Source organism: Somniosus microcephalus, chromosome 2, assembly GCF_052327205.1.
Source record: "Somniosus microcephalus isolate GS21.2 chromosome 2, FLI_Smic_1.0, whole genome shotgun sequence".
NCBI lineage: Eukaryota > Metazoa > Chordata > Chondrichthyes > Squaliformes > Somniosidae > Somniosus > Somniosus microcephalus.
This window is the reverse complement of record NC_140988.1, coordinates 340,489,622-340,514,756: the sequence shown is the minus strand read 5'-3', so window position 1 is coordinate 340,514,756 and position 25,135 is coordinate 340,489,622. Positions and strand designations below refer to the sequence as shown.

At 47.4% G+C, this 25,135-nt stretch overlaps 1 protein-coding gene across 10 annotated transcripts in view; it reads right to left on the bottom strand.

The window, feature by feature from the left end:
• Positions 1-25,135, bottom strand: part of ccdc142 (coiled-coil domain containing 142) — a 221,509-nt gene that overhangs the window by 191,929 nt on the left and 4,445 nt on the right. For 3 of the 10 annotated variants that reach the window (XM_085975439.1, XM_085975440.1, XM_085975436.1), the window contains exons 1-3: positions 15,257-15,354; positions 9,874-10,042; positions 7,058-7,119 (exon numbers count right to left, since the gene is read on the bottom strand). In XM_085975439.1, coding sequence (XP_085831565.1) covers positions 7,058-7,119; positions 9,874-10,042; positions 15,257-15,307 — 282 coding nt within the window. In that variant the 5' untranslated portion in view covers positions 15,308-15,354. Of the gene's footprint in view, positions 1-7,057; positions 7,120-9,873; positions 10,043-15,256; positions 15,355-25,135 lie in introns of those variants that run through there. The other 7 variants (XM_085975435.1, XM_085975441.1, XM_085975443.1 and 4 more) reach the window with 4 other exon arrangements.

Genomic DNA, 25,135 nt, shown 5'->3' with positions numbered 1-25,135 from the left:
CTGAGCTTAGCAAAATTTGCTTTTCCCCAATTTAGAATTTTTATTCCTGGTCTATCCTTGTCCTTTTCCATAACTACCTTAAATCTAACAGAATTATGGTCACTAGCACCAAAATGCTCCCCCACTGATACGCCTTCTACCTGCCCAGCTTCATTCCCTAAAACTAAGTCCAGAACTGCCCCTTCCCTTGTTGGGCTTGCTACATACTGGCTGAAAAAGTTCTCCTGGATGCATTTTAGGAATTCCGCACCTTCTATACCCTTCACTCTAATTTTATCCCAGTTAATATTGGGGTAGTTGAAATCCCCTATTACGGCCCTATAGTTTTTGCACTTCTCAGAAATTTGTTTACATATTTGTTCTTCTATCTCCCTTTCACTGTTTGGGGGGTCTGTAGTACACTCCCAGTAGTGTGATCTCCCCTTTTTTGTTTTTCAATTTGACCCATATGGCCTCGTTTGATGATCTCTCCAACATATCATCACTCCTCACAGCTGTAATAGTTTCTTTAATCAATACTGCGACCACCCCACCTCCCTTTTTACCTCCCTCTCTATCCCGTCTGAAAATCCTGTAACCAGGAATGTTGAGCTGCCATACCTGCCCCTCTTTCAGCCACGTCTCTGTAATAACTATATTATCATAGTTCCAAGTATCTACCTGTGCCCTCAGCTCATCTGCCTTGTTCGCTATACTCCTTGCATTGAAGTATATACCATTTAATACAGGCAAACCTCCTTGTTGACTACTATCTAGCCCTTGATTCCTCTGTCCTTCCAATTTACTTTCTATGTTTTTGTTTTCCAATTCCAGTTTTTCTTCACTCCCTATTGACTCTATACTTAGGTTCCCATCCCCCTGCCAAGCTAGTTTAAACCCTCCCCAACAGCACTAGCAAACCCTCCCGCGAGGATATTGGTCCCGTTCTCGTTGAGATGCAACCCATCTGGCTTGTAGAGGTCCCACCTCCCCCAGAAACGGTTCCAATTCCTCAGGAATCTAAAGCCCTCCCTCCTACACCATCTCTCCAGCCACACATTCATCTGCTCTATCTTCCTATTTCTGTACTCACTAGCATGTGGCACTGGTAGTAATCCGGAGATTACTACCTTTGAGGTCCTGCTTTTTAACCTCCTTCAGTAAAAAAAAATGGAAATGTGATTGGCCGACCCTTAATCAATCAGAAGGAAGAAAAATGGCCCTAGATACAAAACATGTTATATTTACACATGCAATACGTTGGCTTTTTTAATTGTTAGAGCCATGGGTCCATGAGCCTACTGTGCATCTCCTGATAGCCACTTCAAGAACAACAACAATAGCACCTTTAACATAGTAAAACGTCCCAAGACATTTCACAGGAGCATTATTAAACAAAATTTATCACCGAGCCACATAAGGAGATATTAGGACAGGTGAACAAAAGCTTGGTCAAAGAGGTAGGTTTTCAGGAGTGTCTTGAAGGAGGAGAGAGCGGTAGATGACAGAGGTTTAGGGAGGCATTTCCAGAGCTTCGGGCTTAGGCAGCTAATGGTGGTGCAATTAAAATTGGGGATGAACAAAAGGCCAGAATTAGAAGAGCGCAGAGATCTTGCAGGGTTGTAGTGCTGGAGGAGGTTACAGAGTGATATACCTATCAATTCATCCAATGAAAAGCGACGAGTTAAGAAAGTAACTATAGGTTTTTATTGGCTAAATAACAGAGCCCACCCTCGTGGGTGATCGGATACAACAAGGAGGAATGCCAGCCAGTCGACTACCTTTATACCTGGGCAGGTAGGCGGAGTCATGGGCGGAGTCAGCAGTGGTCAGCCCAGGTATAGCAGCGTGACAAGAGGCGACCTCGTATAGTGATACAACAGTGTGAACAGTGATAACCATAGAGTAACGATATAACAGTGATAACTATAGTGTAACGATAGTGAACGATAAAAGTGGTTTACCACATTCACCCCTTGTTTAGATTGGAGTCCGGCGGGGTGAAGTGTACGACCAGTTCTGGTATGTCAGTCTGTCCGGAGGCCTCGTAAGCCTTTCTGATCGTCGCAACGGCGGTGTTGCATTATCCGGTGTTAATGCTGGTGTCTGCGTGGTCGGCGAAGGCTCGTGGGGTTCCGGCATGCCGTCTACCTGGGCTGGAATTGGGGGGGTGGTGGGGGGGGGGGGTAAAGGTGGTGTCTCCGGAGTGCCCGAGGGTGCGAGGTCTCGTAAGGAGACTGTGTCCTCCCGCCCGTCTGGGTATGCCACATAGGCGTACTGGGGGTTGGCGTGCAGGAGGTCCACCCTCTCGACCAGGGGGTCCGTTTTATGGGCCCTCACGTGCTTTCGCAGCAAGACGGGCCCCGGAGAGGTCAGCCAGGTTGGTAGCGTGGTTCCCGTAGTCGACTTCCTGGGGAAAGCAAACATTCGTTCATGGGGGGTGGCGTTGATGGCAGTGCAAAGTAGTGACCGGGTGGAATGCAGCGCTGCCGGGAGGACTTCCTGCCAGCGGGAGGTTGGGAGGCCCTTAGACTTTAAGGCTAAGAGGACGGCCTTCCATACCGTCGCGTTCTCTCTTTCCACCTGGCCGTTCCCTCGGGGGTTGTAGCTGGTGGTCCTGCTTGCAGCAATACCTCTCGCTAGTAGGAACTGACGGAGTTCCTCGCTCATGAAGGAGGAGCCCCGGTCACTATGTATATAGTTTGGGAGCCCGAACAAGGCGAAGAGGTCGTTCAGGCATTTAATGACCGTGGTACTGGTCATGTCTGGGCAGGGGAAGGCAAAGGGGAAACGGGAGTACTCATCAACAATGTTGAGGAAGTACACATTACGGTCAGAGGACGGGAGGGGCCCCTTAAAGTCGATGCTCAGGCGCTCGAAGGGGCGGGTGGCCTTGATCAGGCTTGCTCTGTCCGGCCTAAAGAAGTGCGGTTTGCACTCGGCACAGGTCTGGCAGTTCCTGGTCATGGTCCTGACCTCCTCGATGGAGTAGGGCAGGTTGCGGGCCTTAATGAAGTGGTAAAGTCTGGTGACCCCGGGGTGGCAGAGGTCATTGTGGAGGGTCTGAAGTCTATCACTTTGCGCGCTGGCGCATGTAATTCGTGACAGAGCATCGGGGGGTTCGTTCAGCTTACCTGGCCGGTACAAGATATCATAATCGTAGGTGGAGAGCTCGATTCTCCACCTCAAGATCTTGTCATTCTTGATTTTGCCCCTCAGCTTGTTATTAAACATAAAAGCGACCGAACGTTGGTCGGTAAGGAGGGTAAATCGTTTGCCTGCCAGGTAGTGCCTCCAGCGTCGTACCGCCTCCACAATCACCTGGGCCTCCTTCTCGACCGACGAGTGTCGGATCTCAGGGCCCTGTAGGGTCCTTGAGAAGGCGGCCACCGGTCTCCCCTCCTGGTTAAGGGTGGCGGCTAGGGCGAAGTCGGATGCATCGCTCTCGACTTGGAAGGGGATGGACTCATCCACTGCGTGCATTGTGGCCTTGGCAATGTCTCCCTTAATGAGGGAGAAGGCTGCGCACGCTTCCTCCGTAAGGGGGAAGGATGTGGACTTCATGAGGGGTCTGGCTTTGTCCGCATAATTGGGCACCCATTGGGCATAGTAGGCGAAGAGCCCCAGGGTTCTCTTCAGTGCCTTTGGACAGTGGGGGAGGGGTAGCTCCATGAGGGGGCGCATTCTTTCGGGGTCGGGGCCGATGACTCCGTTCTCTACTACACAGCCGAGGATGGCAAGGCGCGAGGTGTTAAACACACATTTATCCTTATTGTAGGTGAGGTTCAGCCGTTGGGCCGTACGGAGGAATCTCTCCAGATTATCGTGGTCCTGCCGGTCGCGGCCGCAGATGGTGACGTTATCTAGATAGGGGAACGTGGCGTGCAGCCCGTTCTGGTCAACCATCCGGTCCATCTCCCTTTGGAAGACCGAAACCCCGTTGGTGACGCCGAAGGGAACCCTAAGGAAGTGGTAGAGGCGGCCGTTCGCCTCGAAGGCTGTATACTGGTGGTCCTCAGGGCGGATAGCGAGTTGGTGATAGGCCGACTTAAGGTCGGTGGTGGAGAATACCCGGTACTGCGCAATCTGATTGACCATATCAGATATGCGGGGAAGGGGGTATGCGTCCAGCTGGGTGTACCTGTTTATGGTCTGGCTGTAGTCGATGACCAGGCGGTTTTTATTGCCGGTCTTAACGACCACGACCTGGGCACGCCAGGGGCTGGTGCTCCCCTCGATGATGCCCTCCTTCAGGAGACGCTGCACCTCAGAGCTAATGAAAGCTCTGTCCCCGGCGCTGTACTGCCTGCTCTTGGCAGCGACGGGTTTGCAGTCGGGGGTGAGGTTAGCGAACAGGGAAGGTGGCGGGACCTTGAGGGTGGATAGGCCGCAGGTGTTACGCGGTGGGCGGTTTAAAATCTGCTGGTTGTCGACTGTGAGTGGGGGGAGGGGTCCGCCGTATGCTAGCGTGACGCTTTGGAGGTGGGATTGGAAGTCTCGGCCTAGTAGGACGGCAGCGCATAGCTGGGGCAGGACGAGGAGTTTAAAATTTTTATACTCCGCACCCTTAACCGACAGGGTCACAACACAGTAGCCGCTGATGTCTGTGGCGTGTGACCTCGATGCCATCGAGATCCGGTTGCGCGTTGGCAGGACAGGGAGGGAGTAGTGGCTCACCGTGTCTGGGTGGATGAAGCTCTCCGTGCTTCCGCTGTCGAACAGGCAGGTCGTGGCGTGGCCGTTTACTTTGATGTCCATCATCGACTTGGACAGGTGATGCGGGCGGGCCTGGTCCAGTGTGACGGAGGCTAGTGTATAGCTGAGCGAGTTGTTGTAGTCTGCGGTTGAGGCGGTAGTCGGGTCTAGAGGCACGGTGGCGGTCGGGCGTGGTGGGTAAAATGGCGTCTCCCACGAGGTTGGACAAAATGGCGGAGAAGATGGCTGCCCCCATAACTCACATGAGGCACTGCTGGTGTCGGTTGCCTGTATCAAAGATGGCCGCCCCCATGACTCACATGTGGGGATGCTGGCCTCTGTTGCCTTGAAGGAAGATGGCCGCCCCCACAGCTCGCATGAGGCACTGCTGGCCTCTGATGATCCACCTCTGCAGGCCTTAGCGAAGTGGCCTTTCTTCATGCAGTTTGAGCAGGTAGAGTTCCTGGCTGGGCAGCGCGACCTCGGGTGTTTCGCCTGGCCGCAGAAGAAGCAGCCGGCGGCCCGATCGCGGGGGTCCGATGTCGGAGCCGGTACCGGGGGTGGCGGTCTCGATCGGGTCCGGGACGCCGACGCGGAGGTAGGTCCCAGGGGGGTTGCTGCGGGGGGTATCGCGGTCGGGGTCGGTCCCAAGGTCGCAAGTTACAGTACCTCGAGTATGCCTCGAGGTCCCGATGGGCCACCTCTAGAGAGAGAGCGAGGGCTGCAGCTTTGTCCAGGTCGAGGTCCCTTGCTTCCAGTAGTCTTTGCCGTGAGTAGTCGGACCGCAGGCCTTTCACAAAGGCATCGCGGACATTGTCTTCAGTATTTTCTGCCGCCGTTACCGCTTTAAAGTTACAGTCTCTGCCGAGTGCTTGTAGCACCCGTAAAAATTCCTCCACGGGCTCTCCTGGCTGTTGCGGGCGGGACCTTAGGAGGTGTCTGGCATACATGGAATTTACCGGGGTTTGGTACTGTCTTTTCAGCCGGTTGATGGCGTCCTCGTATGTTTTAAGGTCCCGGATGAGTGCAAATACTTTAGGGCTCACTTGGGCGTTCAGAACTCTTAGCATGGATTTCTGAGGCACGCCGGATTCTCCCAGGTAGGCTTCGAAGCAGCTCAGCCAGTGTTCGAAGTCGAGGGCTGAGTTTGCTGCCTGTGGGTTTAGGTCCAGGTACGGTGGTCTGAGGGCTCGCAGCCAGGCCGGCTGTGGCTGTTGTAGCTGGGCGTCTGGCTGGTCGTTTGACTGCTCAAGTGTCGACATTTTAAAATTTAGCCAATAAAATTGATATACCTATCAATTCATCCAATGAAAAGCGACGAGTTAAGAAAGTAACTATAGGTTTTTATTGGCTAAATAACAGAGCCCACCCTCGTGGGTGATCGGATACAACAAGGAGGAATGCCAGCCAGTCGACTACCTTTATACCTGGGCAGGTAGGCGGAGTCATGGGCGGAGTCAGCAGTGGTCAGCCCAGGTATAGCAGCGTGACAAGAGGCGACCTCGTATAGTGATACAACAGTGTGAACAGTGATAACCATAGAGTAACGATATAACAGTGATAACTATAGTGTAACGATAGTGAACGATAAAAGTGGTTTACCACACAGAGGGATCTGAAAGCAGGGATGCGCTCATGTTTGTGGAAGGTTGAAGATGGGAGGCCGGCCAGGAGAACATTGGAATAGTCAAGTCTAGAGGTAACAAAGGCATGAATAAGCAGCAGATAAGCTGAGGCAGGCGCAGAGAAAGGTGTTGGCAGTAGGCAGTCTTGGCGATCAAGCAGATATGGGGTCTCGGGTTTAACTAGGATGCCAAGGTTGCGAACGGTCAGGTTCAGCCTCAGGCAGTGGCCAGGGAGAGGGATAGAGTCGGTGGCTAGGGAACGGAGCTTGTGGTGGGGACTGAAGACAAATTTCTGCTCATAAGGTGTCGGACAAGCAGTGTGACAAATCAGAGGCAGTGGAGAGGTCGAGAGAGGTGGTGGTGAGGTAGAGCTGGGTGTCGTCAGTGTACATGTGGAAGCTGACATCGTGTTTTTGGATGATGTCGCCAAGGGGCAGCATGTAGATAAGAAATAGGAGGGGGCCAAGGATAGATCCTTAAATTTAGATAGATCCTCCTATTTTTCTAATGAGTACCACAGGCAAAAGCCACCCAGCCACTCACCTACAGAATAATGACAACCAAGGGAGGCCAGAAGAGAAAAATGGGGAAGGGAAACACTAAAGGAGTAGAGTATTGCTTTCTCGGGTGAATTTTGCAAGACCCTGCCCCACTGATGGCACAGCATCTCACAAAACTTACCCTTATGTGCAATGCAGACAGGCAAAGTGTTCACCTTCAACACATTGTTTAAATGGAATTATTTTCATCAAGCTTACTTTAGCTTCAGCTGAGGAAGTCACTGGCAATTCAAGTGTCTTTGGAAATGATTCTTCCTTACCTAAGGAAAAGGAAAGCGAAAATTATCTAAATCCTTTATTTCAGTAAATACCAGACATGCTTCTAGTCCCCACCCTGTTGAATAAGAATGAAAAGAAGAACTTGCATTTATGCAGTGCCTTTCATGACCTTAGGCCGTCGCAAAGCACTTTACAGCCAATGAAGTACTTTTTGAAGTGTAGTCACTGTTGTAATATAAGGGAATGCGGCAGCCAATTTACACACAGCAAGGTTGCACAAACAGCAAGGTGATAAATGACCATATCATCTGTTTAGTGATGCTGGCTGAGGGATAAACATTGGCCAGGACACTGGGTAGAACTCCCCTGCTCCTCTTCCAATAGTGCCGTGGGATTTTTTATGCCGAGGGAGCAGACGGGGCCTTGGTTTAACAGCTCATCCGAAAGACGGCTGATCCAACATTGCAGTACTCCCTCAGTACTGCACTGACGGGTCAGCCTGCATTATGTACTCAAGTCTCCAGAATAGGACTTGAATCCACAAATTTCTGACTCAGAGGTGACAGTGCTACCACTGAGCCAAGGCTGATGCCCTAGCAACCAAAGAGTAGAGGAACATTTGGGAAGCAGTGATCACAATATAGCTAAGTTCAGGGCAAGGCTAGAAAAGGAGAAAGAAAAGTAAAGCAAATTATAGTGAGATAAAAAAGGGACCATACCCAGATTAAATGGAAGGAAAAATTAACAGACTCACAGATCAGCAATAGGAAATATTTGCACAGGAGCTGGTAAGGGTACAAATCAAGTATACTTCAGTAAGGGAAAAAGAAAAGGAATGGATTCATGACTGAATAGGAAGATTAGATCAAGTTTAAAATTGGGGGAAAAAAATAGTAAAATGGAAATAGAAGAGCCAAATAAAGGGAGATTATGAAAGCTAAGAGAATATTAAAACATTTTAGCTAAAATATAAAGGGCAATATTTATTGGTCCATTATTAAGCAGATATTTAAGGTAAAGGGAGGGTGACCGGGAGGATGGAGGGCGACCAGGAGGAGGGAGTGCATTCAAAGGGGGCGAACCAGGAGAGGGTCAATCGGGACAAGGTCCGATTGGGTTGGGGGGGGGGTGATCAAGCCATCGTGGGGCAGGGGGTGGGGGGAGATAACGAGGCAGCAATCAGGGGCGAGGTGGGGGAGGATCCCACTCCACATTCAGTTAAGTGTTTTTTTTACAAACTTACATTTTTGGTGGCAGCCTGCTGCGGCCCCTTTAAGGACCGCCAGCTAGACTGTATGTATACCTGGTTTTCCTGAACGGCACCGGCTGCTTTCAGGGCAACCCAATTTTGCATAGGTCGGCTCAAACAGGCGATAAGCCCATTATTTGAATATGCAAAGGGCCTAACCCCTGTTTCAGGAACAAACACTAGACACCTATTTTTGTGCCTATACCAATATGGCGGGCGGTGCACTTCCAGATCGTAATAAGCACATGCTTTCTGCTCGCCATATTGGAGCCTTAGGCTTCCGTTTAGCGGCCAAAAACAGGTGTGGTGAAATTGAATTTCTAGGCCAAATAGTTGTAGAATACAAATTGCGTACTTTGTCTCAATTTTTACAGAGGAGTTGCGTATCAGAAATGCGTATAGAACAGAAAGCAGTTTACTAATCAAGAGAAGTGATACTGAAACTTAACGCAGACCAATCACCAGAGCTTGATGGTATACATCTGATGATCCTGAGAGAAGCTACAGAAGAAGGCTGACTACAATTTTCTAAAATTCTTGGAAAGGAAAATGGTAGAGGATTGGAGGGTGACAAATGTGACACTTGCTTCAAAAAAAGGAGATAGCGATAAAGCAGCAAATTATAGGCCAGATTGCCTAATTTCAGTTGTTGGTAAAGTGCTAGAATCTGTAGTATTGGATGAAATGACTAAGCACTAGGAGGAATGTGAGTTTATTGAGGCCAGTCAGTGTGGATTTCTCAAAGGCAGGTTGGTGAAGGCATGAACTAAGAGGGACCAAGGATGGCCCAGCTGGGGTACAACTGTTTTTCTACTTGCTTAGTATGTTATATACTTCGAGTAAACGCCTCGTTTCATGGCTAGAGAGTCCAGGTTTTGCTAGTCGTACCTCAAACAGATCTCTGGCACTAGACATCTGTCTTATGGCCCTTCTCTGTACAGTCTTGAGACTTTGGAAGCTTCCTTTATGCCTTAGTAACCAGAAGTGACGATAGTACTCGAGTTGGATTCTACCCAGAGCACTGTATGATTTCTGTCTGGGTTTACTCCAAGTGGTATGCGGAATTTTAAAGGTATAAAACAATGACTAGGTGAGACAACTGAATTATAACGAGTATAGAAGGCTGTGGAGGCCAAGTCATTGAATATAGTTAAGAAGGAGAAAGATAGATTTCTAGACACAAAAGGCATCAAAGGGTATGGGGAGAGAGCAGGAATATGGTATTGAGATAGAGGATCAGCCATGATCATACTGAATGGCTGAGCAGGCGTGAAGTGCCGAATGGCCTACTCCTGCTCCTATTTTTCTATGTTTCTATAGATGACTCACAAATTTGAGAAAGGCTTGGAAAAATTGTATGAGGGTATTCAGTAGAAATTCCCAAGCTCTTCTGAAGGGCTGGGGGGTCAGCTGAAATAAATAAAATGATGTGCGCTTATATTTATTTATTTTTGGAACAAAGAGAATTGCTATCTACTTTAGTCAAGGGGTTCTAGCTTCAGATGGGCAGTCAATGAAGAAAAAACTTTGTATTGTGGCTCCTTACTTGACACTGAGAAGCCCTCAATTTCTCTGCTCTCTGTTTCAGCTGGAGAAACCCTTTTCTGTCCCATCAAAGGACCCAAAGGAAGCAGAAAACCTCCAGATGCCTGTGACATTCTCCCAGGTGTGAAGATGATGCCAAAATTCAACCGTAAACTTTCTTTCTCAGCTCCCTGAAATGCAACAAAGAAAATGAAGTGAAAGAAAATGGAGGACAATTCAAAATTACAAGTTAAACAACAATTTTTATAGCAAAGTAAAATACAAAGTAAAGCTAAGTCTAAAGTGAACACAATCCTTGCTTGCAGAGGGAAAAACAACACTATGTGGGATATGATCAGAAGGCAAAAAGGTACCAAGGACATTCGAATATCACTGCTGCATTTTGTATATTGCACATAAAATTCCAAGTAACCAACTTGAGATTATGTCTGCAAGCCTTCAGAAATATCATAATTGCTGAGCCTCTTGTATCAAGGAAGTACAACAAAAGTAAATCAATTCCTGATACATACTCAACGCTAACAAAAACAAATTAAAACACACGGGGGGGGGGGGGGTACAATACTGAGCGAGTGCTACACTGTTGGAGGTGCCATCTTTCAGTTAAACCAAGGCCCCGTGTGCCCTCTCAGGTAAATATAAAAGATCCCATAGCACTATTAGAAGACCCAGGGAGTTCTCCCCCCTAGCCAATATTTATCCCTCAACCAACATCACTAAAACAGATGACATTGTCATTTATCACATTGCTGTTATGGGGCATTGCTGTGTGCAAATTGCCTGCCACATTTCCTACATTACAACAGTGACTACACTTTAAAAAGTACTTAATTGGCTGTAAAGCGCTTTGGGGCACCCTGAGGTTGTGAAAGTCGCTATATAAATGCAAATCTCTCTTTTTTGGATAATGCAGTAGGTTTGCACATTATCCATATACCCCAGGAACCTGGGTTCGAATGCAGCAGAAACATAGAAGATAGGAGGAGTAGGCCATTCGGCCCCTCGAGCCTGCTCCGCCATTCAATGCGATCATGGCTGATCATCCAAATTCAGTACCCTGTCCCTGCTTTCTCCCCATATCCCTTTAGCCTTAAGAAATATATCCAACTCCTTCTTGAATATATTTAATGAACTGGCCTCCACCGCCCTCTGTGGCAGAGAATTCCACAGGTTCACCACTCTCTGGGTGAAGAAATTCCTCCTCATTTCAGTCCTAAATGGCTTACCCCTTATCCTTAGATTGTGACCCCTGGTTCTGGACTCCCCGGCCATCGGAAACATCCTTCCTGCATCTAGTCTGTCCAGGCCTGACAGAATTTTATAGGTTTCGATGAGATCCCCTCTCGATCTTCTAAACTCCAGTGAGTATAAGCCCAGTCGACACAATCTCTCCTCATACGTCATTCCTGCCATCCCAGGTATCAGCCTGGTGAATCTTCGCTGCACTCCTTCCATGGTAAGAACGTCCTTCCTCAGATAAGGCGACCAAAACTGCACACATTATGCAAGGTGCGGCCTCACCAAGGCCTTGTACAACTGTAGCAAGACATCCTTGTTCCTGTACTCGAACCCTCTTGCTACGAAGGCCAACATACCATTTGCCTTCTTAACCGCCTGCTGCACCTGCATGCTTACCTTCAGCGACTGGTGCACAAGAACACCCAGGTCTCTTTGCACTTCCCCATCTCCCAATCTATTGCCATTCAAATAATAATCTGCCTTCCTGTTTTTGCCACCAAAGTGGATAACCTCACATTTATCCACATTATAGTGCATTTGCCATGTTTCTGCCCAATCACCCAACCTGTCCAAATCGTACTGGAGTTTCACGGCATCCTCCTCACAGCATACCCTCCCACCCAGCTTTGTGTCGTCTGCAAATTTGGAGATATTACATCCAATTCCCTCGTCCAGATCATTAATATATATAGTGAACAGCTGGGGTCCTAGGACCGATCCTTGCGGTACCCCACTAGTCACTGCCTGACACTCGGATAACGACCCGTTTATTCCAACTCTTTGCTTTCTATCCGCCAACCAGTTCTCTATCCAAGTCAATACCTTGCCCCCAATCCCATGTGCCTTAATTTTGCACGCTAATCTCTTATGCGGGACCTTATCGAAAGCCTTCTGAAAGTCCAAATACACCACATCCACTGGTTCTCCCTTATCTATTTTACCAGTTACATCCTCAAAAAATTCCAGTAGATTAGTCAAGCACGACGGACATAACAAAACACTCTGCTCTTTGCTGGCTCTAACAGGGCGATGTGAAATTAGTTTCAGCAGTCTCAACTCAGCTCCTGGTGAGTAAAAGCTCAAATCACTAGATTGTCTCTAACTGGCCCCAGATAGGCCACGGGATGGACGTTTTGGAAATAAAAATAAAAATAATAAAGACATTTCTTGCATTTATATAGCACTGGATGTTACAAATACTTCACAGCCATAAAAATATTTGTAGACAAACATGGCTGCCAAATTTGTGTACAGCAAGATCCCACAAACAGCACTGAGATTAATGGTCAGTTAATCTATTTTGGTGGTGTTGGTTGAGTGATGAATGTTGGCTGGACACAGAGAGCTCCCTGCCATTCTTCAATAAAGTGCCGTGGGATCTTTTAAAGCCACCTACAGCAGTTTGGTTGCCTCCTCCTTCCAGACATGGTATAATGCTAGGCTCCGGGGAGGGTATCCTGGAATACCAATCCTTGCGCCGCTTCATGTGTAAGCACATTTACTCCACCAGCCATTAAGAGATTGGGATTTGCGCCAATCTGCCACTTTCCCATAGATTCCATTTTGTGCCTCAACACATGATTCACCTTTGCTTTATTTGCCACTTTGCTCCCCCACGATGCTGCAGATCAGCCTCATCGTCTTTCTCTGCATCATTAGATGATTAGGACTGAACAGTATTCAAAAAGCAGCCTGACCATAGGTTCTTGTTAGCTAAGGATATCAAGGACTATGGAACAAAAGCAGGTAAATGGAGTGGAGGTACAGATCCACCATGATTTTTTTTTATTCGTTCCGGGATGTGGGCGTCGCTGGCAAGGCCAGCATTTATTGCCCATCCCTAATTGCCCTCGAGAAGGTGGCGCAGTCCGTAGTGAGGTACTCCCAAAGTGCTGTTAGGTAGGGAGTTCCAGGATTTTGACCCAGCGACGATGAAGGAAAGGTGATATATTTCCAAGTCAGGATAGTGTGAGACTTGGAGAGGAACTTGGAGGTGGTAGAGTTCCTGTGCGCCTGCTGCCCTTGTCCTTCTAGGTGGCAGAGGTCGCTGGTTTGGGAGGTGCTGTCGAAGGAGCCTTGGCAAGTTGCTGCCATCAAGTCAACAGATGATCAGATTCAACAACAACAGCAACTTGCATGTATATAGCACCTTTAATGTAGTAAAACATCCCAAGGCGCTTCACAGGAGCGTTATCAAACACCGAGCCACATAAAGAGATATTAGGGCAGGCGTCCAAAAACTTGGTCAAAAAGGTAGGTTTTAAGGAGCTTCTTAAAGAAGGAGAGAGAGGTAGAGGCGGAGAGGCTTAGCGAGGCAATTCCAGAGCTTAGGGCCTTGGCAACTGAAGGCACGGGCGCTAATGGTGAAGTGATTAAAATCAGCGATGCGCAAGAGGCCAGAATTGGAGGAGCGCAGAGATCTCGGAGGGTTGTAGTGCTGGAGGAGGTTACAGAAATAGGGAGGGGTAAGTCAATAGAGGGATTTGAAAACAAGGATGAGAATTTTAAAATCGAATTGTTGCTGGACCAGGAGCCAATGTAGGTCAGCGAACACAGGGGTGATGGGCACCGTTCCCGCGGCCACACTGCAGTCTGGAGGTCCTACACAGGCTGCTCACCGGATTTTCAATGGAAATAACCGTGCACGTACGAAAATTTGAATGGGCCAGTTAAAGGCCCCGCGCACCAAAAAATAATTACAGGGAACATTGGTGATGAGTAAACGGAACTTGATGCGAGTTAGAATATGGGCAGCAAAGGTTTGGATGAGTTGAAGTTCCTGGAGGGCGGTAGATGGGAGGCCGCCTGGAGAGCACTGGAATAGTCACATCGAGAGGGACAAAAGCACCATCAGTACAACTTGTCTTTGCGTATTAATCTAAAAATAATTAAAACACGATGCTACTCCCCTTCAGTGGGTCATCTTACTTGATTAAAAGCTCATTTTCCATTTCTCCTCTCCTGTACTCTTAATCTTTCTTGCAGCTCTTTACTGCCTGACTCCTTGTTGCCCAAAGGTCAGAGTTGATTTATTGCGGTTTGTATCTCTAATTTTGGTTGTTCACACCCAGAAAGAGATCAGAAATATTGCAACAAATTAGGTGTGAGGCATTTATTGATTACTGAAACGAGCTAACAAATTGCTCATGGGTGGTCTTAATAGATTTCAAGAAGGAACTAGACAGGTTCTTGTCAACAATTGGGATTCAGGGTTATTAGAAATGCACCAAGGGAATATTGTGACTAGGTGGATTAGAGGGACCGAAGGTCTTCTACCATCATACTACTATGTAAGCTATGCACTGAAGTGAACCCCAATGGGTTTCAAAAAATAATTAGCTTCTTCTCAACAAATGGGATTCAGGATGATTAGAAATGCTACAAGGGACTACTGTGGATAGGTGGGCAGATTTTCACCTGCCTGAATCAGTTACTAACTTGTCTCTTGAATTACCTGAGACCAGGTAAATCAGCAAGGACCAGGAATCGAACTTGTATCCTTACTGCTCGGTTGGCTCAGCTATGCTCTGTCTTAGCCAGCTGTCATCAGGGCACTCAAGTTGATTGACAGTAATATAATCTTGGTGCTTTACTAACTGTATGCAGGGATTTCTACTAGCCAGAATCTGGAATAATCCCTCTTCCCGATTCGCTAACATTGATGTTTTCAAATGCTAACCTTGTCAATAGTTAAGTTCACATAACACTTAACATCTTACTATAATAATCATTTCAAATGAAGATTTAAGAGGCTAGAAATTACTGTTGCTGATTTTAATCGACGGGCACTTATATATTCATATGATGACATTCCTTTGTCTGACATTTGAATGCAAGTGTAAACCTGTTTATTTTAAATGGGATAATGCATCTGATATTGGACAGAGAAAAGTCATACAAGCACATTAAATGTTCATTCGTTAACATCTGCAACGCTAATCGTTTCCTCAAACATTGTCCAAACTACTAAGCATTTGAAAAAAAACATGATTAATCTTTGTTTTAAAGCAACCCCATTAACAAAGCAGTAAGAAGCAACAGGAAATGGTAGAAAGTCAATACAAACAGAATATCTATACTTAATTATTTCTACATATACTTCTTTCTAAATTCAGACACTGAATTTCAACTTCTTGGCATCTTACCCCTGCGCTGCGTTTTCCCTCAGTCCTATGCAGAATGTTTATTCCCGCCATGATGCACCACGAACTGCCAGCAGTAAACCAGCAGAGATACTTAAAGGCTGCTTATAAATAGACTTAATTGGATGTATCATCTGTATAGATAGAATTTGCATGACATGTCTGTAATCCACATCCAATTACAGTGAAAACCTGATAAAGTCAACATCAGGCTGAAACTATAATCTAAAGCATATCATCAGTTTTGCTCCACTGAACTGCGGGGAATAAAATTCAACAATTTTAAGGGAAAATAATACCTATGGGAAGTCCTTTTAAGCTGCCCCCATATACACGTATTATTTAAGAGCAGCAACTGGTGTCACTGCCTAATTGTAGTACCTGAGACCAGGTAAACCAGCAAGGACCAGGAATCGAACTTGTATCCTTACTGCTCTGTTGCCAGCTGTCATCAGGGCACTCAGGTTGATTGACAGTAATATAATCTTGGTGCTTTACTAACTATATGCAGGGATTTCTACTAGCCAGAATCTGGAATAATCCCTCTTCCCGATTCCGTGAGGCTGACAGCTATGTGGATAGCACGTTTCAAGAAGTGGTCACCCAGCAGTGTAAGTGTACAAGCAGAGAGGGAATGGGTGACTACCAGACAAGGAGGACCAGGTAGGTAGTGCAGGATTCCCCTGAGTGCATCTCACGCTCTAACCGGTATTGTACTGGTGAGGGAGATGGTTCCTCTGGGGAGTACAGCCAGAGCCAAGTCCACGGGCACTGCGGATGGCTCAGCTGTACAAGGAGGGAGGAGGAAGATGGGGAAAGCAATAGTGGTAGGGGAACAGACAGGCGTTTCTGCGGGCGCAGACGTGACTCCAGGATGGTATGTTGCCTCCCTGGTACCAGAGTCAAGGATCTCACTGAACGACTGCAGAACATTCTGAGGGGTGAGGGTGAACATCCAGAGATCATGGTCCATATCGGTATCAACGCCATAGGTAGAAAGAGGGATAAGGGCCTGCAGGCAGATTTTGGGAGCAAGGAAAGAGATTAAAAAGCAGGACCTCAAAGGTAGTAATCTCCGGATTACTCCCAGTACCACGAGCTAGTGAGTATAGAAATAGGTGAATAGAGCAGATGATTGCGTGGCTGGAGAGATGGTACAGGAAGGAGGGCTTTAGATTCCTGGGACATTGGGACCGGTTCTGGGGGAGGTGGGACCTGTACAGGCCGGACAGGTTGCACCTCAACAGGGCTGGGACCAATATCCTCGCAGGGGGGTTTGCTAGTGTTGTTGGGGAGGGATTAAACTAATTTGGCAGGGGGATGTGCACCAGGATGTAGTATTTATTAGAAAGGAGAAACAAGGTGCACAAAGGATTGGGAGAGGCAGATAGCACTAGAGTAAGAAATACTACGGTATTAAGTGGGGTCAGACTAAGAGAAAATACAAGGTGGTCCAAGATAGGTTTACAATGCGTGTGTGTGAATGCATGAAGCATGGTAAATAAGGTTGGTGAGCTGCAGGTGCAAATAGCCACATGGGAATGTGATGTCATGGCGATAACAGAGAGCTGGCTCAAAAAAGGGCAGGATTGGGTACTAAATATTCCTGGATAGAAGGTGTTCAAGAAAGATAGGGAAGGAAAGGAGGTGGGGTGGCAATATTGATTAAGGAGAATATTACAGTGCTGAAGAGCGAGGATGTCCTGGAGGGGTCAAGGACAGAACCTACTTGGTTAGAGTTCAGAAACAATAGAGGTGCCATTACACTACTAGGTGTATTCTATAGGCCACCAACTAGTGGGAAGGATATAAAGGAGCAAATTTGAAGGGAAATTACAGAGAGGTGCAAGAACTATAGAGTAGTGATAATGGGGAACTTCAACTATCCTAATATAGACTAGGATAGTAATGGTGTAAAGGGGTAGAGAGGGGGAAGAATTTCTGAAGTGTGTTCAAGAGAACTTTCTTGATCAGTACGTGTCCGGCCCAACGAGGAAGGAGGCATTGCTGGATCTGGTTCTGGGGAATGAGGTGGGTCAAGTGAAGCAAGTGTCAGTAGGGGAACATTTCGGGAACAGTGATCATAGTATCATAAGGTTTAGATTAGCTATGGAAAAGGACAGGGAGCAATCTAGAGTAAAAATACTTAATTGGAGGAAGACCAATTTCAATGGGTTGAGAATGGATCTGGCCCGGGTAAACTGGAATCAAAGATTGGCAGGTAAAACTGTAATCGAACTTAGGATGCCTTTAAAGAGGAGATGGTGCAGGTACATTTGAGATACATTCCCACGAGCAGGAAGGGTAGGGCAACTAAAGTCAGAGCTCCCTGGATGACAAAAGAGATAGAGAGTAAGCAGAAAAAGGAGCCGTATGGCAGATGTCAGGTTGAGAATACAAGTGAGAACCAGGCTGAATATAGAAAGTTCAGAAGGAAAGTGAAAAAGAAAATAAGAGGGGCAAAGAGAGGGTATGAGAATAGATTGGCAACTAACATAAAAGAGAATCCAAAAGTCTTCTATAGGCATATAAATAGTAAACGGGTAGCAAGAGGTGGAGCCGAATAGGGGCCAAAAAGGAGACCTACGCATGGAGACAGAGGTCATGGCTGAAGTATTAAATGAGTACTTTGCATCTGTCTTTACCAAGGAAGAAGATGCTGCCAAAGTCATTGTGAAAGAGGAGGTAGTTGAGATAACGGATGGGATAAAAATTGATAAGGAGGAGGTACTAGAAAAGCTGGCTGTACTTAAAGCAGTTAAGTCACCAGGAGCAGATGGGATGCATCCTAGGATGCTGAGGGAAGTAAAGGTAGAAATTGCAGAAGCACTGGCCATAATCTTCCAATCCTCCTTAGATACCAGGGGTGGTGCCAGAGGACTGGAGAATTGCAAATTGTTACACCTTTGTTCAAAAAAGGGTGCAAGGATAAACCTAGCAATTACAGGCCAGTCAGTTTAACCTCGGTAGTGGGAAAGCTTTTAGAAACAATAATCCGGGACAAAATTAGCAGTCACTGGGACAAGTGTGGATTAATTAAGGAAAGACAGCATAGATTTGCTAAAGGCAAATCGTGTTTAACTAACTTGATTAAGTTTTTGATGAGGTAACAGAGCGGGTTGATGAGGGCAATGCAGTTGATGTGGTGTACATGGACTTCCAAAAGGCATTTGATAAAGTGCCACATAGTAGGCTTGCCAGCAAAGTTGAAAACCATGGAATAAAAGGAACAATGGCAGCATGGGTATAAAATTGGCTAAGTGAAGGAAACAGAGAGTAGCGGTGAACGGTTGTTTTTCAGTCTAGAGGAAGGTATACAGTGGTGTTCCCCAGGGGTCGGTACTAGGACCACTGCTTTTCTTGATGTATGTTAATGGCTTGGACTTGGGTGTACAGTGCACAATTTCAAAATTTGCAGATGACTCAAAACTTGGAAGTGTAGTGAACAGTGAGGAGGATTGTGATAGACTTCAAGAGGACATAGACTGGTGGAATGGGCGGACAAGTGGCAGATGAAATTTAACACAGAAAAGTGCGAAGTGATACATTTTGGTAGAAAGAACGAGGAGAGGCAATATAAACTAGGTACAATTCTAAAGGGGGTGCATGAACAGAGAGACCTGGGGGTATATGTGTACAAATTGTTGAAGCTGGCAGGGCAGGTTGAGAAAGCAGTTAAACAAGCATACGGGATCCTGGGGTTTATACAGTAAATAGAGGCATAATGTACAAAAGCAAGGAAGTTATGATGAACCTTTATAAAACACTGGTCCGACTTCAACTGGAGGATTGTGTCCAATTCTGGGCACCACACTTTAGGAAGGATGTCAAGGCCTTAGAGAGGGTGCAGAAAAGATTTACAAGAATAGTTCCAGGGATGAGGGACTTCAGTTACGAGGATAGACTGGAGAAGCTGGGGTTGTTCTCCTTAGAGAGGAGATTTGATAGAGGTGTTCAAAATAATGAGGGGTCTAGACACAGTAGAGAGAAACTGTTCCCATTGGCGGAAGGGTCAAGAACCAGAGGACACAGATTTAAGGTGATTGGCAGAAGAACCAAAGGCGACATGAAGAAAAACCTTTTTACGCAGAGTGGTTAGGATCTGGAATGCACTGCCAGAGAGTGGTGGAGGCAGACTCAATCGTAGCTTTCAAAAGGGAATTGGATAAGTACAATGCCTGAAAGAAAAAAAAGTTGCAGGGCTAGGGGAAAGGGCGGGGGAGTAGGACTAGCGGAAGTGCTCTTGCAGAGAGCAGGCACGGACTCGACAGGCCAAATGGCCTCCTTCTGTGTTGTAACCATTCTATGATTCTATCTGCTAATGTGCTGTGACTGGATTTAAAGGAACAACCACCAAATCAAAATCAGGGATTTAAAAAAAAAATTGGTCGTAGCCCCAAAATGGAAAATTCCATACAAGATAACTGTCATGTGATATTGGAAGTAGAAAACTTTGATCATTACTATGCTAAGGGAACGGTAGCGTAGTGGTAATGTCACTGGGCTAGTAATCCAGAGGCCTGGACTAATGATCCAGAGACGTGAGTTCAAATCCCACCGGCAGTTGGGGAATTTAAATTCAGTTAATTAAATAAATCTGGAATAAAAAGCTAGTATCAGTAATGGTGACCATGAAACTATCGGATTGTCGTAAAAAAACATATGTGACTCCAGACCCACAGCAATGTGGTTGACTCCTAACTGCCCTCTGAAATGGCCCAGCAAGTCACTCAGTTGTAACTAACCGCTACGAATAAGAATGAAACTGGACAGACCACCCGGCATCAGCACCGGCTACGGACACGGCAACGGCACACCCAGCCCAGTCGACCCTGCAAAGTCCTCCTCACCAACATCTGGGGACTTGTGCCAAAATTGGGAGAGCTGTCCCACAGACTAGTCAAGCAACAGCCTGACACAGTCATACTCACAGAATCATACCTTTCAGCCAATGTCCCAAACTCCTCCATCACCATCCCTGGGTATGCCCTGACCCACCGGCAGGACAGACCCACCAGAGGTGGCGGCACAGTGGTATACAGTCGGGAGGGCGTGGCCCTGGGAGTCCTCAACATTGACTCCGGACCCCATGAAGTCTCATGGGTTCAGGTCAAGCATGGGCAAGGAAACCTCCTGCTGATTACCACCTACCACCCTCCCTCAGCTGATGAATCAGTACTCCTCCATGTTGAACATCACTTGGAAGAGGCACTGAATGTACTCTGGGTGGGGGGACTTTAATGTTCATCACCAAGAGTAGCTCGCTAGCACCACACAGCTGGCTGAGTCCTGAAGGACATAAATCCAGTCTGGGCCTGCGACAGGTGGTGAGTGAACCAACAAGAGGGAAAAACCTACTTGACCTCGTCCTCACCAATCTATCTGTCGCAGATGCATCTGTCCGTGACAGCATTGGCAGCAGTGAACACCGCACAGTCATTGTGGAGACGAAGTCCCGTCTTCACACTGAGAACACCCTCCATCGTGTTGTGTGGCACTACCACCGTGCTAAATGGGATAGATTCAGAACAGATCTAGCAGCTCAAAACTGGGCATCCATGAGGCGCTGTGTGCCATCAGCAGCAGGAGAATTCTTTTCCACCACAATCTGTAACCTCATGGCCCGGCATATCCCTCACTCTACCATTACCACCAAGCCAGGGGACCAACCCTGGTTCAACAACAAGTGCAGAAGAGCATGCCAGGAGCAGCACCAGGCGTACCTAAAAATAAGGTGCCAACCTGGGGAATCTGCAACACAGGACTACATGCATGCTAAAAAGCGGAGGCAGCATGCTATAGACAGGGCTAAGCGATCCCACACTCAACGGATCAGATCAAAGCTCTGCAGTCCTGCCACATCCAGTCGTGAATGGTGGTGGACCATTAAACAACTAACGGGAGGAGGAGGCTCCAAGAATATCCCCATCCTCAATGATGGTGGAGCCCAACACATGGGTGCGAAAGACAAGGCTGAAGTGTTTGCAACCATCTTCAGCCAGGAGTGGATGATCCATATCGGCCTACTCCCGAGGTCCCCACCATCACAGAAGCCAGTCTTCAGCCAATCCGATTGACTCCACGTGATATCAAGAAACGGCTGAGTGCACTGGATACAGCAAAGGCTATGGGCCCCGACAACATCCCGGCTATCGCGCTGAAGACTTGTGCTGCAGAACTAGCCGCGCCTCTAGCCAAGCTGTTCCAGTACAGCTACAACACTGGCATCTATCCGACAATGTGGAAAACTGCCCAGGTATGTCCTGTCCACAAAAAGCAGGACAAATCCAAGCCGGTCAATTACCGCCCCATCAGTCTACTCTCAATCATCAGCAAAGTGATGGAAGGTGTCATCAACAGTGCTATCAAGCAGCACTTACTCACCAATAACCTGCTCACTGATGCCCAGTTTGGGTTCCGCCAAGACCACTTGGCTCCAGACCTCATTACAGCCTTGGTCCAAACATGTACAAAGGAGCTGAATTCCAGAGGTGAGAGTGACTGCCCTTGACATCAAGACAGCATTTGACCGAGTCTGGCATCAAGGAGCCCTAGTAAAACTGAAGTCAATGGGAATCAGGGGGAAAACGCTCCACTGGCTGGAGTCATACCTAGCACAAAGGAAGATGGTTGTGGTGGTTGAAGGTCAATCATCACATCCCCAGGACATCGCTGCAGGAGTTCCTCAGGGCAGTGTCCTAGGCCCAACCATCTTCAGCTACTTAATCAATGACCTTCCCTCCAACATAAGGTCAGAAATGGGGATGTTCGCTGATGACTGCAGAGTGTTCAGCGCCATTCGCAACTCCACAGATAATGAAGCAGTCCATGCCCGCGTGCAACAAGACCTGGGTGACGTTCAGGCTTGGGCTGATAAGTGGCAGGTAACATTCGCGCCACAGAAGTGCCAGGCAATGACTATCTCCAACAAGCGAGAGTCTAACCACCTCCCCTTGACATTCAATGGCATTACCATCACCAAATCCCCCACTATCAACATCCTGGGGGGTCACCATTAACCAGAAACTTAACTGGACCAGCCACATAAATACTGCAGCAACAAGAGCAGGTCAGAGGCTAGGTATTCTGCGGCGAGTGTCTCACCTCCTGACTCCCTAAAGCCTTTTCACCATCTACAAGGCACAAGTAAGGAGTGTGATGGAATACTCTCCACTTGCCTGGATGAGTGCAGCTCCAACAACACTCAAGAAGCTCGACACCATCCAGGACAAAGCAGCCTGCTTGATTGGCACCCCATCCACCACCTTAAACATTCACTCCCTCCACCACCGGCGTACCGTGGCTGCAGTGTGTACTATCTACAAGATGCACTGCAGCCACTCACCGAGGCTTCTTCGGCAGCACCTCCCAAACCCGCGACCTCTTCCACCTCGAAGAACAAGGGCAGCAGGCGCATGGGAACACCACCACCTCCAAGTTCCCCTCCAAGTCACACACCATCCTGACTTAGAAGTAGATCGTTGATCCTTCATCCACGCTGGGTCAAAATCCTGGAACTTCCTAACAGCACTGTGGGAGTATCATCACCACACGGACTGCAGCAGTTCAAGGCGGCGGCTCACCACCACCTTCTCAAGGGCAACTAGGGATGGGCAATAAATGCTGGTCTTGCCAGCGACACCCTGATCCCATAAACAAATTTTAAAAAATATAACCCCAGCCCCTTTGTTTGTGCTGACTGATTATGAATATGCATCAGTGACAGAGCCTGCCATACTGACTGCACACAACAGTGCACCTTGGTTCTCAAAGAACATGGCCAACATCTTTGTAGGCACGGAACTTGTTATCAGTATCTTGACTTCTAGCGCATCTTGCACCAATAATCTATATTCTTGTCTCTCAAGTTTAACTGTATGCAGCATTAAAGTGCGGAGCTGTTATGCTGAAATAAGAATCTGATCAATTGTGCCAGGTAGTTTCCATTAACTCTGGTTTATGAGCAGGTTGAGCTTTTACTTTTACTGATTTTAAACTCTGCCCCTGTGCAGTCATGTCTTCAAGATTTAGCAAGACCCAAATGCTAAAATATAGTGCCTACACACTCCCAGATGAACCTTCAAATGCAATGTGGCCAAGGCTCCTTTAAATATTCCGGCTGGAAATGAGTCATCGATTATGTCATCAGACCCGCACCGTTTGATATGGGCCGGGTAACACGCAGGCCTGCCTTAATAGGCGCTATTAAGGGAAATCGCTCTGAGGAGCGGGGTCCCGACCCCAACTGCACCCGACCCACCCAGGTAAAGAAAATTCCAGCCACTATTTCCAATGGCTGAAGGGTCAATAAATAGAGGGCACAGATTTAGGGTGATTGGCAAAAGAACCAGAGGATAACTAGGGAAAAAATAGGGCCCATTAGGGACAAAAGTGGCAATCTGTGTGTGGAGCCGGAAGATGTAGGAGGGGTTCTAAATGAATTTTTTGCATCTGTTTTCACTATGGAGAGGGACGATGTAGACATAGAAATAGGGCGGGGGGACTGTGATATGCTCGAACACATTAACATCGAGAGGGAGGAGGTATTGGCGGTTTTAGCGGTTTTAGCAGGCCTAAAAATGGATAAATCCCCAGGCCCAGACGAAATGTATCCCAGGCTGCTGTGTGAGGCAAAGGAAGAGATTGCGGGGGCTCTAACACACATATTCAGAACCTCTCTGGCCACAGGGGATGTGCCAGAGGACTGGAGAACCGCTAATGTAGTTCCATTATTCAAGAAGGGGAGTAGGGAAAAACCGGGGAACTACAGGCCAGTGAGCCTAACATCAGTGGTGGGAAAATTATTGGAAAAAATTCTGAGGGACAAAAATCAGTCTCCACTTGGACAGGCAAGGATTAATCAGGGATAGTCAACATGGCTTTGTCAAGGGAAGATCATGTCTGACTAATTTGATTGAATTTTTTGAGGGGGTGACTAGGTGTGTGGATGAGGGTAACGCAGTGGATGTGGTATACATGGATTTCAGTAAGGCCTTCGATAAAGTCCCGCACAGGAGACTGGTCAAGAAGGTAAGAGCCCATGGAATCCAGGGTGTCTTGGCACGTTGGATACAAAACTGGCTTAGTGGCAGAAGGCAGAGGGTGATGGTCGAAGGTTGTTTTTGTGACTGGAAGCCTGTGGCCAGTGTGGTACCACAGGGATCGGTGCTGGGTCCCTTGCTGTTTGTGGTCTATATTAATGACTTGGATATGAATGTAAAAGGTATGATCAGTAAGTTCGCGGATGATACAAAAATTGGTAGGGTGGTAAATAGCGAGGAGGGTAGTCTCAGTCTGCAGGACGATATCGATGGGTTGGTCAGATGGGCGGAACAGTGGCAAATGGAATTTAACCCGGAAAAGTGCGAGGTGATGCACTTTGGGGGGACTAACAAGGCAAGGGAATACACAATGAATGGTAAGACCCTAGGCAAGACGGAGGGTCAGAGGGATCTGGGTGTGCAAGTACACAGATCCCTGAAGGCGGCGGAACAGGTGGATAAGGTGGTAAAAAAAGGCATATGGGATACTTATATTCTATGCCTCGGCTAATGAAGGCAAGAGCAAGGAGGTTATGATGGAGCTGTATAAAACACTGGTTAGGCCACAGCTGGAATACTGTGTGCAGTTCTGGTCGCCACACTACAGGAAGGATGTGATAGCTTTGGAGAGGGTGCAGAGGAGATTCACCAGGATGTTACCAGGGCTGGAACGCTTCAGCTATGAAGAGAGACTGGGCAGATTGGGTTTGTTTTCCTTGGAGCAGAGGAGGCTGAGGGGGGACATGATTGAGGTGTACAAAATTATGAGGGGCATAGATAGGATGGATACTAAGGAGCTTTTTCCCTTAGTAGAAGGGTCAATAACTAGGGGGCACAGATT